This window comes from Manis javanica, chromosome 18, assembly GCF_040802235.1.
Source record: "Manis javanica isolate MJ-LG chromosome 18, MJ_LKY, whole genome shotgun sequence".
NCBI classification, from domain to species: domain Eukaryota; kingdom Metazoa; phylum Chordata; class Mammalia; order Pholidota; family Manidae; genus Manis; species Manis javanica.
Genome location: NC_133173.1, coordinates 18,486,479 through 18,502,441, shown reverse-complemented (window position 1 = coordinate 18,502,441; position 15,963 = coordinate 18,486,479). Strand labels below are relative to the sequence as shown.

General features: G+C 50.6%; 1 protein-coding gene across 2 annotated transcripts in view; it reads right to left on the bottom strand.

The window, feature by feature from the left end:
• Positions 1 to 15,963, bottom strand: part of PCSK6 (proprotein convertase subtilisin/kexin type 6) — a 213,981-nt gene that overhangs the window by 14,400 nt on the left and 183,618 nt on the right. The window contains exons 15-18 of one of the 2 annotated variants that reach the window (XM_037000565.2): positions 10,824 to 10,926; positions 9,660 to 9,856; positions 7,616 to 7,703; positions 4,605 to 4,708 (exon numbers count right to left, since the gene is read on the bottom strand). In XM_037000565.2, coding sequence (XP_036856460.1) covers positions 4,605 to 4,708; positions 7,616 to 7,703; positions 9,660 to 9,856; positions 10,824 to 10,926 — 492 coding nt within the window. Of the gene's footprint in view, positions 1 to 4,604; positions 4,709 to 7,615; positions 7,704 to 9,659; positions 9,857 to 10,823; positions 10,927 to 15,313; positions 15,767 to 15,963 lie in introns of those variants that run through there. The other variant, XM_073227152.1, reaches the window with a different exon arrangement.

The following is a 15,963-nucleotide window of genomic DNA, read 5'->3' as shown; positions in this document are numbered from 1 at the left end:
AATTGCATCAAAAAGAATAAAATACCTAGGAATAAATCTAATCAAAGTGAATGACCTATACTCTGAAAACTACGAGTCACTCTTAAGAGAAATTAAAGGGGACACTAATAAATGGAAACTCATCCCATGCTCGTGGCTAGGAAGAATCAATATCGTCAAAATGGCCATCCTGCCCAAAGGAATATACAGATTTGATGCAATCCCTATCAAATTACCAGCAACATTCTTCAATGAACTGGAACAAATAATTCAAAAATTCATATGGAAACACCAAAGACCGCGAATAGCCAAAGCAATCCTGAGAAAGAAGAATAAAGTGGTGGGGATCTCACTCCCCAACTTGAAGCTCTAGTATAAAGCCACAGTAATCAAGACAATTTGGTACTGGCACAAGAACAGAGCCACAGACCAGTGGAACAGACTAGAGACTCCAGACATTAACCCAAACATACTTGGTAAATTAATATTCGATAAAAGAGCCATGGACATACAATGGTGAAATGACAGTCTCTTCAACAGATGGTGCTGGCAAAACTGGACAGCTAAATGTAGGAGAATGAAACTGGACCATTGTCTAACCCCATATACAAAAGTAAATTCAAAATGGATCAAAGACCTGAATGTAAGTCATGAAACCATTAAACTCGTGGAAAAAAACATAGGCAAAAACCTCTTAGACATAAACATGAATGACCTCTTCTTGAACATATCTCCCCGGGCAAGAAAAACAACAGCAAAAATGAACAAGTGGGACTATATTAAGCTGAAAAGCTTCTGTACAGCAAAAGACACCATCAACAGAACAAAAAGGAACCCTCCAGTATGGGAGAATATTTTTGTAAATGACAGATCCGATAAAGGCTTGACATCCAAAATATATAAAGAGCTCATGCTCCTCAACAAACAAAAAGCAAATAATCCAATTAAAAAATGGGCAGAGGAACTGAACAGACAGTTCTTCAAAAAAGAAATCCAGATGGTCAACAGACACATGAAAAGATGTTCCACGTCACTAATTATCAGAGAAATGCAAATTAAAACTACAATGAGGTATCACCTCACACCAGTAAGGATGGCTGCCATCCAAAAGACAAACAACAACAGATGTTGGCGAGGCTGTGAAGAAAGGGGAACCCTCCTACACTGCTGGTGGGAATGTAAATTAGTTCAACCATTGTGGAAAGCAGTATGGAGGTTCATCAAAATGCTCAAAACAGACTTACCATTTGACCCAGGAATTCCACTCCTCGGAATTTACCCTAAGGACACAGCAATCAGGTTTGAGAAACACAGATGCACCCCTATGTTTATCGCAGCACTATTTACAATAGCCAAGAATTGGAAGCAACCTAAATGTCCATTGGTAGATGAATGGATAAAGAAGATGTGGTACATATACACAATGGAATACTACTCAATCATAAGAAGAGGGCAAATCCTACCATTTGCAGCAACCTGGATGGACCTGGAGGGTATTATGCTCAGTGAAATAAGCGAAGCGGAGAAAGAGAAATACCATAAATGATTTCACTCATCTGTGGAGTATAAGAACAAAGGAAAAACTGAAGGAACAAAACAGCAGCGGAATCACAGAACCCAAGAATGGACTAACAGGTACCAAAGGGAAAGGGACTGGGGAGGATGGGTGGATAGGGAGGGATAAGGGGTGGGGGGAAGAAGGGGTGTATTAAGATTAGCATGCATGGGGGGGAGGGAGAAAGGGGAGGGCTGTACAACACAGAGAAGACAAGTAGTGATTCTACAACATTTTGCTATGCTGATGGACAGTGACTGTAAAGGGGTTTATAGGGGGGACCTGGTATAGGGGAAAGCCTAGTAAACATAATATTCTTCATGTAAGTGTAGATTAAAGATAACAAAAAAAAAAGAAAGAAAGAGAAGGGGGATTACTCCTTGATAGGATAAAACTAACTGTAAATCAACGATTAATGAATGCTTTAAATATCCTTAATTTTGATCACTTAAAGGGTGTCAGATGATTGGCTATGGAGGTACACTTTTTCTGATAATATTCCTTTCTCTTACTAAAAAAAAAAAAAGCAGTTCCTGTGTGGTAACCTCCAATGAGTTCTACACAATGGTATAAAGGGCATATCAAAGTGTGGGCAAAGGGTCTGTTTGTGTTTATACAGAGGATCAAAGCCTAATTTGGCTACCCAGAAAATGAACTAAGATACGATATGAAGAACTTCCAACATCAGCACTCTCTGGAAGAGTCATATCAGAAGATGATCATCAAAAAACCTCAACAAAGATCCAGGCGATGCTGCAGTTGTAGCTGCATTCATCCCATCGGTTCCTGGACTTGCCATTGGAATGAAGAAGGAGATATCTAAGCTGCCCTGTGCATACAGTAAAACAACAAATTTGACTGGATCTATACTGTTGGAACTCAACCAAGAATTAGGAGAAGTGCAAGTTGTAGTGCTCCAAAATCTTACAACTACAGACTATTTACTGTTAAAAGAACATATGGGATGTGAACAGTTCCCAGGAATGGGTTGTTTTAATTTGTCTGATTTCTCTCAGACTGTTCAGGTACAGTTGGACAATATCCATTATATCATAGACAAATTTTCACAAATGCCTAGGGTGCCTAACTGGTTTTCTTGGCTTCACTGGAGATGGCTGGTAATTATAGATCTGCTTTGGTTATGTAACTGTATTCCTATTATGTTAATGTGTGTGTGCAATTTAATTAGTAGTTTAAAACCTATACATGCTGAAGTTACTCTATAAGAAGATATGTCAAAGAAATAACCAATCTTCCCATGTTTTCTTCCATCTGCTACCTCTATAGCTTTTCTTCTTCCTTCCTAATTACAACCCTTAAATAGAATTCATGCCTCATATCGAATTCACCGAGTATCATAACTCCTCCAAGTGGTAAAGATACCTCAAGACAAATACTGGGCATAGAAGCCACAGGGCATAAATCTGCAAAGAAGTAAAAAGCTAACCTTTGCAAACAATATGGCTTCTCTCTCACTTACCAACTTTACATTTCCCTGTATGGCCCCGGAAGATGACTGGTTAGCCAGAGACGGGTAAGATTCCTCAAGGGAGGAACAACCTAAGACAGGCACAGTTGCAGGGGGGCCATCAGGTGAGAAATTGGGGATCAACAGAGGTGAGGCTTAGAACCTCACCCCCCCTCTTCTGAGAGAAATCTTCTGCATCCGTGGATGTTTTAATGCCCTTGTCTAGCTTGGATTAACACATAGTCTACAGACACACACCTGATCATCTACATTTGCTCTCTTAACAACACTAAACTATGTTTTCTACCTTTATCTTGCATCTACCTACCACTTCAGCATTTTATTAAAAATAAAAATAATAATAATAAAGGGAGAAATGTGGGATTCACATATAAATCAAGTATAAAAATCAAACAAATATTCATATTTGACCTGATTGTTTATAGTTCATAATGAGTGATCAAAACCGAAAGTTTTTGTGATGACTGCCCTTGTACTGTTCACCATGTAGGAACTTATTCACTATGTAAGAATTTGTTCACCATGTAAGAACTTGTTTGTTATGCTTCAGAAGATTGGAGACTGATGAGAATTAGGCTGGGAGTGGATTAATGATTGTGCATTGAGCATTGACTCCCCTATACAGAATTTTATTGTTGTTAACAAACATTTGATCAATAAATATGAGAGATGCCCTCTCAAAAAAAAAAAAAACTCAATCTAAGCATTTCTTAGAACAAGGACCAAAGTGTTGGGCATGGAAAGATGATCTAGAGGAGAAGACTTAACCCAAAATGAATCTGGCCCACAACTCATAATGCACTTCAGCATCCTAGTACAAATAACCTGCAACATGAAACCCAATAGAATGAGTGCTTTCTCAGCTATTTGGCATAAAAACAGTGCCTGGAAGACATCTGTTTTAATTATAATACACATAAAACTGTTTATAGAGGACTTTTCCTCTTTGTATAAAATATCCAAAATAAGGGAGGATAGGTACAAAGAAAGACGGTTATGGTTTAAAAAGCCTCTGTCCCTTTACCACCAGATTCTGCCCCTCTGTTAGAATCTTTGTAGCGTGGCCTCTTAGGCCTGCCTTTCTGCAGCGAGGACTGAGCTCCAGGTACAGCTCACAAGGCACGACCGCTACTCAGCTTGTGAGCATCCACTGCCTGCTGGGTTTCTAGTGCTGGGAAACCCAGGCTCTTCATTCAAAGTGGTTTTACTTTTTCTTTTTTTTTTTAATTTTTGAAATGGTGATAAAAGGTACATAACATACAATTTTACCACAGTAACCATTTTTGAGTGCATGTAGAACCACATACATCCACGTTGCAGTGCAACCATCACCACCCTCCGTCCCCGGGACCTTGTCATCTCCCCCAGCTGAAACCCTGACCCGTTCTACACTGGCTGCTCATTCCCCACCCCCCAGGACCTACAGCGGGGCGCACTGTGATTTAATGCTGCAATATCCATGGAAGTCCATGAAGTCCTAGGGTTTTTGGTTTCAAGATAATTAGCCACCCACCTGGCTGACCCAGGTTCCAACTGTTGGCATCATAATGAAATCAATGCCCTGGCAGGCAGTGAACTCACCCACGCAGGTCTGGCAGGTGTGATGGCATTCCCCACATTTGATCAGCTCGGAATCAAAATAGGTGCCTGGTTCACAGTCTGGAATGCAGCTGCCCCGTGCAAAGCTGTCAGAAAGGGAGAAAGAAGGCATGTTGTCATATCCCTTCCAAAAGTCTAATTAAATTAAGATTTGCCCTCAAATGCCTTTCATGGGAGAAAATGAAAGTTGCGGAAATATAGCTCCCTGTGTCACAGAAAGCTCCGAGCTACTGAAGCAGGAAGAGCTGTCCGGAAGCCAGCTGGAGCTCAGCTGGACTGGATGCCCTGGGTCTGCAAGTAGGACCTCTGCCTGCAGGTGGCTGGTGGCCCTGGGCTCCATCCCCAAAGCCCCATGGCCTCCCTCGGTCCTGGTGCAGGAGGCCAGCTGCTCAGGCTTTCTCCTGGTCTGTGCTGTTTTCTCTTCACTGACATCAATCACTCTTGAATCCACACCCCAAGAGGAGAACTTGGGCACGTGTGGGTTACCCCTGGTGGCACACTGCCTCAGTCTCGGTGTCTGAGCCCTCCACCAAGTGCCAGTAGTGATGCTGTGTGAATGGGGTGACAGCAGAAGACTGATCCTGAAACCTGAAGCCACTCCTGCCTCTGCCCTGCTTACAAACTTGTGGACATCACCATGAACTTGAAATTCTGGGGTGCAGCAGGCCCTGCCCTGATGTGGCTCCTGCCTTCCTCTCTTGTCTGGTCAGTTTTCCCTCACCTTGCTTAGCGAGGTAGCCACAGGCACAGATTCTGGAGTAGCCTCGAGCTGGAGTGCCCACTCTGGGTCCTGCCCCTGCCATGTCCACGACCCCAGGCAACTCAGTGGACCTCTCTGAACCTCCATTCTCTCTCCTGTTCGCTGGGGCAGTCATGACTTCTGCATCATAAGGTTGCTTTGAGGACTAGATGAGCAAACACCTGCAAAATGTTGGAACGGTCCGCGGCCCACAGCAGCATGAGTACATGTCTGCTGCTATTGTTTCTTCAGTTCCTGAGATCACACTGTGTTTGATGCACACGTTGTAAAATGGGTCTGCGACGAGACACATCAAACACATGCTCTGGAGCGTTTGTGAGGTCAGAGAATTCTGCATTTTAGGGGAGCTGTTGGAGGATCTGAAAGGCTCTCCACATCAATGGCATACTCCCTCCCGGGACTACTCATCACGGTACCAGGGCTGCTGAGACTGGCAGTTAAATCAAGTCTTTAATAACTGACATTCCCCTGCGAGCTTCCTACATTTACCCTCTGAATAGACAGATGTCCCGGAGACAGTGGCTCGGCTGCTCTCACTATTTTAACATGACAACCATGATTTGAAGCCACAGCTTATATTGGGCAATAAAAGGGAGCTTTCTGTGGATTACAGCCGGCGATGTTTTCAGAGTTTGCCCGCCTCTCTGAATGCCTGTCGTGGCTGGAACCACTGCCTCTATTTGTGTGCGCCTGTGTCTGGGAAAATGTTTCTCGCTGTGACACCATTCCTGACCTGAGCAGGGACTTCGTTCTCCCACAGGAGCCCAGGGCACAGAAACGAGCTCCAGGGGACGCGACAAGCCCTTCGCCGACCGGAAATGTGTTCCAACCCGACACCTTCAGTTACTAGCCTGATGGGGGCGGTGCCCCTGCCGCCACCCCCACCCAGGCCCCAGCTGCCGCTGCCAGCTCAATGTCGCGTTTCCTCTTTGGGGGTCTCCCGCCTCCAACACTTCATCCTTTCACTCCTAATCCTGCGTTGCCCAGATAACAGGTTTATGACAACAGGTGGGACACCTGACTCTGGGGGTCCTATGCCTCTTCCTTCTCCCGGACTCCCAGATGCTTGGGCAATGGACCCTCTACTCTCCTGGTCTTCTCCCTCACTGGGAGGAGAAAATGGGCTAAGGAGACGCTCACTAAGGCAGCAACAGTGTGCTTCCACGGAGACTGTTCCTCTGTTAATGAGACGTGACTACAAATAACACCGAACGCCACGGGCTGCCCGGAAGACTGAGGTGGTGATGCTGGGAGCACCTGCAGGAAGTGCTCCTCAAGTTTTCTCCCTTCACTCTTTACCCGAACAATCCAACTCAGCTGGTGGATTCCAGTCCAGGCAGCCCTGGAAAGGAGGCTGGGAAGGCAGGCGGGGAGGGGGCTTGCGGGCCTCTAGCCCTCAGCCTGCAAAGGCTGCTCCCTCCAGGACTAGCAGCATCCTGGCCCCCTGGGGGCCTGTGTGGGGCTCTGCTCAGAGCTTCCCAACGGGAATCTGCATTTGAACAAGAGCCCTGAGACCGCCTGGGGCGGGGAGAAAAGCTGCTGCTCTCACTGAACTTTCCCTTTCTTCCTTAAAATGCAGACCCTGGTTCTAATCCCTGAACTAGTCCCCATATAATTTCAAACGGAATGCCTAGACGGTAACTTAGAGGAGCAGCTAACATATATTTGGTTGCATTAAATGGACTAAATGCACATTTCCAAGTATTCCAGTGAGAATCATGAACCCAGCAAAATGTGTTTTATAGGAGACATGTGCTGTGCTTAGTGGAAGAGGGAAAACCGGGAAGGAGACACTACAGCTGGAAAAAGCGAGAGAGACAGAGTGACAGAGGAGAGCGGCTTCCCCACGGCCCCCTCCTGCCCGGACTTGGAGGGACACTAGTCGTTGGGGTTTGGGTGCCTAAAAAAGGGAGCCCTGAGCTTCCATTTGAGCCCCTGACCTTCCAGCAGCCGGCCTGACTTTACATGAAGGGACCAGTTCCTGCTATTACCAGTTCTCCGAATGCTGCATATAATGTAAAGACTGTACCCATCATCTAACTTTCTCTCTTAAGCACCTGCCTCTGAGTGGAAATATGATTTCTACAGACTCAGAATCTTTACCCTGAAAGGCTTTGGGTCTCTGAAATTTTAGCTTTTAGGAAAAAGTTGCAAAAACTTAGTAAACCAAGAACAGGAACTCTAAACGCATAAACACTTTGCCGTTCTTCAGGCTGGAAGGGGAGGGTTTTACCTGAATCCTTCCTTACAGACAGTGCATTTCTCTGGCTCATCAACACACTTTTTGCAGCTTGGGTGACATTTAAGGCAATTTCTCTGACCTGGAGAAAAATAAGATGAGGACAAGAGAAGGGGAAAAAGGCACGCGAATCAGATCTGGGTGAAGGAGGCTCTGGCATTTCAAAGCGGGGCTGACAGACCAGCTTGCCACAGGGCGTCAGCCTCCAGAATGACAGACCAGTGTGGTCATAAAACAGCCGGAGTCCACGTGGAGGCCGCAGGCCTAAGTGTCAGATCACAGGTCTCTCCCCTGTCTCTTCTGGAGTAAATTAAATTCCTCCAACCATAAATTCAATTACATTTAAAAATTAAATTAAAGCCTCCTTGAGGCTTTGCAGGTGGGCCCTTTCCCCAGGAGACTGCTATGGTTCTGCTCATTTCAGCAGGGACAGAAGCCAGCTCCTGGCTGACCAAGTGGGGATTGATCAGGTGCAAGTCTATAAATGTGACAGGATGGAGGCCGAGGATGCCTCTGAATCCCCCCCGCCCCCCATGCCTTCATAGGGGACTTTTGAAGACTTGGTAGTTACAGACCCTGAGACATGACCTACGATGCCCATCAGACCTCCGTGGGAAATAGCGGGTCACCTCAACTCCCGCATGCACTTGCCTAGGCTGCCGTGTTGCTCACTCCTTACGCACCTCCGCACCACCTTGGCCCTGGGCCTGGAAGCTCAGGGCTGCTTGCTAGGCCTCTGTTCCTCCTCCTCCTCAGGGCCCCACAGGTGGCATTACACACATACAGCACGTGCTCAATGAGGACTCCCTGGGTCAGTGAGGTGGGGATGAAGGGGCCTCCACTCCCAAACAGGCCTGGTTGGCAGCCCAGGGCAGGTGTTGGCAAAGGCTGTGAAGTGTATGTTGCATGACTATTTGTTCTGCCTCTAAGCAGAGCCTGGTTTTGGTGGCTTTGTATGTCTTTAAAGATTTCTTGGCTCCTTCTCCCAGGAATAACAGCAATGCCTTGACAGGCTGGAGCAATGACCCCTCTTGCAAAACACAGGCCCGAGAGGAGCTCTGTGGGAAGGCTGCTGCCTGCATAGCCACTGTGGCCACAAGGGTAGCTTCTGTTCATGTGCTTGAGAACTGTCTTCTACCAGTTTTACCCAAACCCTGTCTGCGTCTCTCCCAGGCCAAGGGGAGTTGGAGAAACCCTGCCATGGGGCCCTGCAACCCAAAGCCCTCACTCATCCCCCCACTTTCCCAGGCCTGGCAGAATGGTGGGACAGCTGTCTTTGCGGTTCAGGTCCAACCTGTGCCACCGCTGGTTGTGGGCCCTTTGCCCTGTCTGAGCTTCATCTCTCCGCCTGCAAGATGAGAGAGGCCCCACCCATCTCTGAGGGGTGTGGTCACTATGGGTCAAGTGTACACGTAGACTAAGTCATCTCTTCTGAGCCCAGTTACCCCGGGCCAGCAGGCTGCTCTCCATGTATGGGGAGGACCGCAAACCCTCTGTACTTCTTCAATCCCAATTTCAGCTTGGCAGCTTTTCCTGTGAGGGCATACACCAATCTCTGTAGGCTGGTGCTGGATTCCCTGACACTCATGCAGTGCACATGTCCACAGCTGCAGGTGGCCCATGGTGCAGTCTTCCTGCAAGAGTAATTGCAGGACAGACAGCAGGGCACCCTCAGAAGCTTCCCCTTTTGGTATCTGAAATCAGACTGAGCCTGAGAGCAGCCGGCCCAAGCCACCTCTCTGCCCATCCTCCATAATGGACGTTGACTTGCAGATGCATGAAATATCCTGGATTACTGGGGATTCATTTCAGCATCACTGAACTGCTCTGCCCAGGTTTACATGCGAAGCCCTAGGAACTAACAGGGCCTGGGGCTTTGATTTCTCTGTTTCTCCCTCACTCTCCTGTTAAGGGTCCTTTCTCAGAAGGACAAAGTACCCAGGAAGCAGCAGGCTGTGAAAATTCTCCCAGGAGACAGGACCCCAATCCAGACTGGGGGGCTATCTCATCATTTCTCTGCTGTTGAACATGCACTTACTTTCGTCAGCATAGAATCCGGCAGGACAGAGCATCACACAGGTGTTCATCTCCTGATGGTGATAGAGCCCACGGCGGCAAGATAGGCACTGGGCTGGGCTCCTGCCCGTGCAGGTCTCACAGCCCTTGTGGCACCGGCGACAGCGCCTTGCTGTTGTGTCCTCGAAGTAGCCCAGAGGGCATGCGCTTACGCACTTCCTGTAGGAGCCGGAGTAGGAGAGGGTCCTTCTCACTGAACCCCCCCAAGACCCCCTGGAAGCCCGTAACCCTGCTGGGTTAGGCTAAGGCAGGGCAGCTGGCTGGGAAGAAAACATTAGCTGGCTCTTCCAGGCAGTAAAACCCTGAGAGAACAAGGACCCCAGAAGTGAAGGTTAATCCACTGTCATGGTGGGGACCGGTGGGGGTGGGTTGTTTCGGTGGGCACAGCTGAGAGGTTCCTAAGTGTGCAGGAGAGGCCCAGGGACTGGATAAGAACCTGGGGGCCCCTTCCTTTCAACGTTTCCCCAGGGAGGTACTCTGAGACTGCTGTTTGGTTTCCACAGACACCGTGATGATGGTATTTGACCTGCAAAATTTCCAGCTCCACAAAACCCCACCGCTGTGCCTTGGGAGTGAACGAGGCAGCAAGAAGGCTGCCTCCGCACTGCACAGGGCGCATGTGGCTGTGTCTGCGGCCTCTGGGGCACCGTGGGAGTCATATCTGCACCCTGCACAGCCACACCCCTGCCAGGGTCCTGTGCATGGCCACATCCCTGGCTGGGCACTCAGGGATGGGTGCTCCCTGGGCATGGATGACACGGGTGACTTTTAGAACAGTACTGGCCCCTAAAATGACGTGTGTCTACAGTTCCCCAGGGGTCAGCCTTGGCATGTGCAATATGGTCCACTTTTGTTTAGCAGAACAAATAGAAAAAAGTTGATGAGCACAGACACCACAATGCCCCAGCTTCTCATTTCTCTCTCATGGACTTGAATTACTTGTGTGATTAGAACAAAACATTGCTCAAACAGAAAATTCCAAAGCAGTGAACTTCAATATAATTTCTTCTGGGGCACTACCTTAATTCCCAGGCAGGGCACCAGGCTGTAGGGGGCTAAGAGAAGGGCTACCTTGGCGCTGCGTGAGGGGCTCCAGGGCGTGCAGATGGAAGCCCCAGCCCCTTACCTGCTGGTCTTGATGTTCCCCAGGCTGAAGTGGACACAGTTCAAGCACTGGTCTGCACTGGGGCCGTCACAGCCTTCGTCACCGCACTCTGGATGGCACATACCTGAAGGAAAAAAGCATTTTCTTTCATCCATAGAGATGCCTTCTCAGTAAAGTCCAGTCCCTTGGGACCCTGTGTCAGGGATTCACAGCCAGGCAGGGCCAAGAGAAGCTTTCCTGTGGAGTGGTGGGCCAGCCCATAAGGCCGGACAGAGTCCTCACCTCCAGGGCCTCTGGCCACAGCTGAGGGCAGAGCCCAGCTCCAGGCTCCAGCAGACGGCCTGAGAACAAGGGGAAGCAGCAGCCGGCTGGGGATGCAGGCCCTGAGATGGGCCCCGAGAGACCCTAGGAGAGAGGCTGCAGTGGGGGCCAGAGGGGACAAAGCACGTGGTATAGGGCATTAAGGTCTAGGGAAGTTGTGGCCAAGTGAGGATCTGATGGGAAGTAAGCAGGAAAGACGGGGTGGGTGGGGATTCCCTACATGAGGCAGGGGGTACAGGATGGGATTCAGGACCACTGTGTGGCTGTGCCTGGTGGGTCTGGGGTTGGGGGCTGGCCTTGCACAGCAGTTAGACCCTTTTCGGTAGACCTCCTTGCAGCTTCCCTCCCTCTCTTCCTCAGTGGGGTCCACTCCATCTTCCCTCAAGTCCTGAGATCCCCAAAATCTAACTTGGGAGGCCCCTGTGTTGCTAGAAAAGTGATGGAGAGAAATGCAGGGAGCTCAGTGGACTCCAGAGAGCCTCACCCGTCTAGGTCCTTTGGTCCTTTCTCTACAGGTGTGTAGCACAACGCACCCATTTTAAAATGTCTATCGCCCTCAGGCCGACACGGCGCATGTCCACAGGTGTCCTCTTTGCCGGGTCTGTAGAATGTGACCACGGCGTGCCATTGCTGGCACTGTGGTAGGACCACCCGCCCACCCCCCGACTGCCTTACCCCCCACCCTGTTCCTCCTACTCTGGGGAAATGGCTCCGGAAAAGCGCCTGGTGTGGGGAGTGCCCAGCGGGGCATGGTGAAGGCTTTTTAGTCTTTGGAAGAAAATAAAGCCGAAAGGTTTTAGTTGTTGGAGGGGGTGGGGAATGAGTTCAGAAGCAGAGAGGAGGTGATTTGCTGGCCACCAGCATCTCACGGGCATGCGAGAGAAAGACAAAAGTCCCCGTTGTCTGCCGCCCACAATGGAGCTTTGCTGAGGTGCACAAAGCCCTCTTCATTCCCTCTAAAGGGCCTCCAGACCTTCCCAGTGTTAGACCCTGCTTATTTTGTTTCCCTCCCTGAAGGTTCACCGTTGTTTATATTTCCAGAGTTTTCATTGTGAGTCCCCCTTTCAAAGCCACATTCTTCCCTGCGGTCTTGAGAGACGGCGATCTTGGAGTCTGGCCTGGGCTGTGCTGGAGGTCGCGTGCTAGCACGCAGCCTGCCACGGCGGAAGCGCATCACCGGGCCAACGCCCACCCCGACCCCCTCCCAGCTCCAGACTGGCTATTTTGGAGTCAGTTCTCATGTGCTTGGATTCCTGTTGGCTTTGCCCAGGCTGTTTATGGGGATAGCCTCAGAAATCCTTGCTTGAGGCGCCCCTGTATTGAATTACCCACTGTTCAGAACAGGCGTGAGTTTGGCAACTGGGTTCTGGCCTTGTGTGGCAGCCTGGCCTGCAGTGGCGTGGAGGACACACCAACTTAAGGACCACCTGCCTTCTAGATAGATTTATCTCCAAGCCAAGGGAAGCAGCGGGCCCACCTGGCTTGACAAAGTGAACGATTTTCCTCAACCTTAAGATTTGCAGGGACAAAGAGGAGACCCTGATTTCCTCGGTCTCTCCCAGCACAGCAGACCCACGTGGCACGATCCGGTCTGGAGTGTTCGCAGCTGTATTCCTTGTACCCAGGAAGGCGTTTGGCATAGCCCAGGTGCTCAAGAAATATTTGCTGAGTGGCTGAAGTGAGAGAATGAACAAAAGGAGAGTGGGGGTGCTGAAAAAGCACAGGTGCCGTCACCAGCCACGAGCAGGGTGCTCTAGAGTGCCCCGAGATGGGGAGCGCCTTGGGGAAGGGCTGGGAGCTGGGCTTCCAGCTGACGGTTCACAGTGTGTGGACTTCACTCCAAGCACTCTCCCTCTGGGGGCTCCTCCATGGTAGAGAGGCTGGTTAGTAACCCCAAGGGGAGCCCCGAGCAAGGCTGAGTTCCATGCCACAGAAAGGACAGAAAAACCCCGAGGGGGCATCTAGGTAACTGGCTGTGTCCAGCCCCCACTGAAGCTTGGAAAGACACTGCCCGTGCAGGGATGATTGGACAACTATCTGTGGGCACCCTCCCCAGCACGGCTCTCTCCTTGAATTGTCTCAAAAATCCCAATATCAAGAGTCACCTCTCCAGGAAGACTCTTGAATTAAACCCACCTGGCTGTCCACCTTATCCTGACCATGCCATCTCTCCCAGGCAGGCCTGGCAGTTTTCAGGCACAGCTGTACCACGTTCTCTGGGTGAATGTGTGGTACTTACGTTGCCATTTGTACCTTCCCCTCCTTGTCCTCCTCCCTCCATCAGCAGGAAAGTCTCTCAGAGACCCACTGTCCTCCTATGTCACTTCCCAGAGCTCCCAACGCAAGGGGAAGGGGATTCGTGTGCTGGACCCCGTGGCTGGCTGCTGACTCCCCTCTACAGGGAGTCAGAATGACACAGTCCTTTCTGGAGCAAATCCAAGATAAAAAAATTCAGTAGGTAAACGCTAGAAAGTGACTTGGGAGCTCCCGATGGCCTCAGTCCCCATGTGCTTAGACCGGTTTGGAAGGAGAATTTAGGAAGTATCAGCTTTTTGCCTGCCATTCATGCCATCTAAGAGAAGTGAACTGGAACCCCCAAGCACACTGGTAGGGGTGGAGGTGGCTGAGCGCAGACAGGAGGTGGGCACGAGCGCAGATCCCTCTCACTGCAGGTCCGGGCTCTTGCTCGGTGGCTTGGCCTGGGCTCTGCTCGTCCTCCCTTGAGGGCGCCCTCGTGAGCCAGCCTAGGAGCCGACCTGTTTCCTCTGCCACCCGAGCTCCCTGGAATCACCCAGCAAGGCCTCTGAGCGCTCCCAGACCTGCTGAATCCATCCCTGGGGTAGGCCTGCTCCTCAGCCAAGCTTCCTGAGCAATCACCAGGGCAGCCTCACCCTTGGCCAGGCTTGGTGCTCTCCAGGGCCTCCCGCTGCCCCTCAGCCACCAGGCGGCTCTGTCCTCGCAGGCTGGCCACCACGGCAGGCTCACCCCCTGCAGCACCACGGCCACTGGCGTTCCCCTGGCTCCTGCAGCTGCTGCCCTTCCTCCCTGCTGGACCCCCAGGCCCCTCATCTCCCAACCCCACCAAGGTGGATTTCCACATCCTCAGCTACTTGAGGAACCCGGACTCCACCACTACCTGGGCCTCGGGGGCGCCCAATGGCCTCAGTGCTTACGTGCCAGTTTGGGAAGGAATAGGAGTGGGCCCTGGGAATAACTGGCCGTTCCCTCTGCCCCGATTCCCAGGGAGTGATGCTAGCTTAGAACAGGGCCCAGGTCTGCCTGCCTGCGGGCTGCCCTCTCCCCAGGGCAGCTCTCCTCCAGCTCGGGCAAGGCACCTGACACCCCCACGGGAGCCCCGCTCCCTCGGGACGGACCGTCTTGCCAGCTCCTATTCTGAGGTCCTGGCCATCTGTGGGTGGCCAGGCCCCCCTCCAACCCTTGCTCACTTCCCTTCCTTAGCCTCCTGTCCCTGGGAGAGCTGGCCCTCATCTCAGTACTGCGCTGCACCCCCTGCTGCTGGCCCTGGGGACCACTGCTCCCCCAGACCCCCACCCCTTCTTGATAGGCAACTGGTCTCTGGCACGTGGGGCCCAGCTGGAGCCTCCCCTGGCTGGGCCCATCACCCTCTGTGCATCTCTGCCCATGACCAGCTCCCCACATTCTTGAGAGGCCCCCCTGCCATGCGGTCACCGCTGCAAGCTCTTGTCTGTGGCCTCTATGTAAATCTCTGCAGAAAGCTGTTTCACCCCCATGTTCACCTCTCTCTCTCCCTGGGCTTCTGCACCTGGGCTTGTTGGTGACCGAGACTGCTTCCACGGGGGGCACCCACGAGACCCGCACCCACATGCCCCTTGACCACGGAACCCAACATGGCTGCTGCCTCCCCGTCCCTACTTCTCTCCTTTTCTCTCTCCTTGCCTTCCACACCCCAGCGCCCTCCCACTCCCACCCTCTCTTGCTCCTTCCCTAACTCTGCTCTCCGTGCTGGTCCTGGCCTTCCCATCCTATGTGCCCCAGGGAGCCTCCTGGGAATCAGGGACATGTCTTATTTCCATGGAGATCCCCTCTACCCGTCTAGGCAGTGCTCAGGGAAGACTGAGAAACCAGGGCTGCGGGACCATCTTACATGAGATTCCAGGATAGTGTAAGGTTAGAGTCAGTAGCAGATTTTAGGAAAAAAAAAATTCGTCCTTTATTAATAATTACTGACTCTCGCCACAGTTTATAAATCACAGGGGGAAACAGGAGATTAGTCCATACATAATTCAATGCTCCATTTTAAAGGAACAGTAGATGAAATTTAAAATTGAATCGACCATAATTTATGCTTGATATGTATGGATGGAATTCTCCATTTTGTTACATTTTTTTCCCAGAAGCTATTAGATAACACAAAGCATCAATATTCTTAGATATCACCCATCATTTATCAAGAAGCTGTAATATTTAGCTAAGGAAAATATGCCCAAACAGAAATGCTATTTCTCACAAATCACTGTGGAATGGTTCCGAGGGAAAGGAGCGGCTTCCTGCCCGATCTGCTGATGGAGGCTGCACCCAGCCCAGCAACCGGGCACGTCCCCAGCCCTCTCTGGGCTGCCGCGGCTCTCTGCTGCCTCTCTGCCACCCTGGCAATGCTACAGCTGGAGAAAAAGGATTTGCACGAGGCATCTTTGTTTCCTGTGAGGTTCTGAAGCCACTGGTGGGTAACGTCAGAATCTACTGACCTAAGTCTTGACACCCTGCGTGGGTGTCTGTTCCAGCCCTCAAGGTCAGTCCAGATCTCCACTGCTTGCTCTGTTCCTGGCTATGCTCATTCAACCCAACTGTCCTGGGCCCC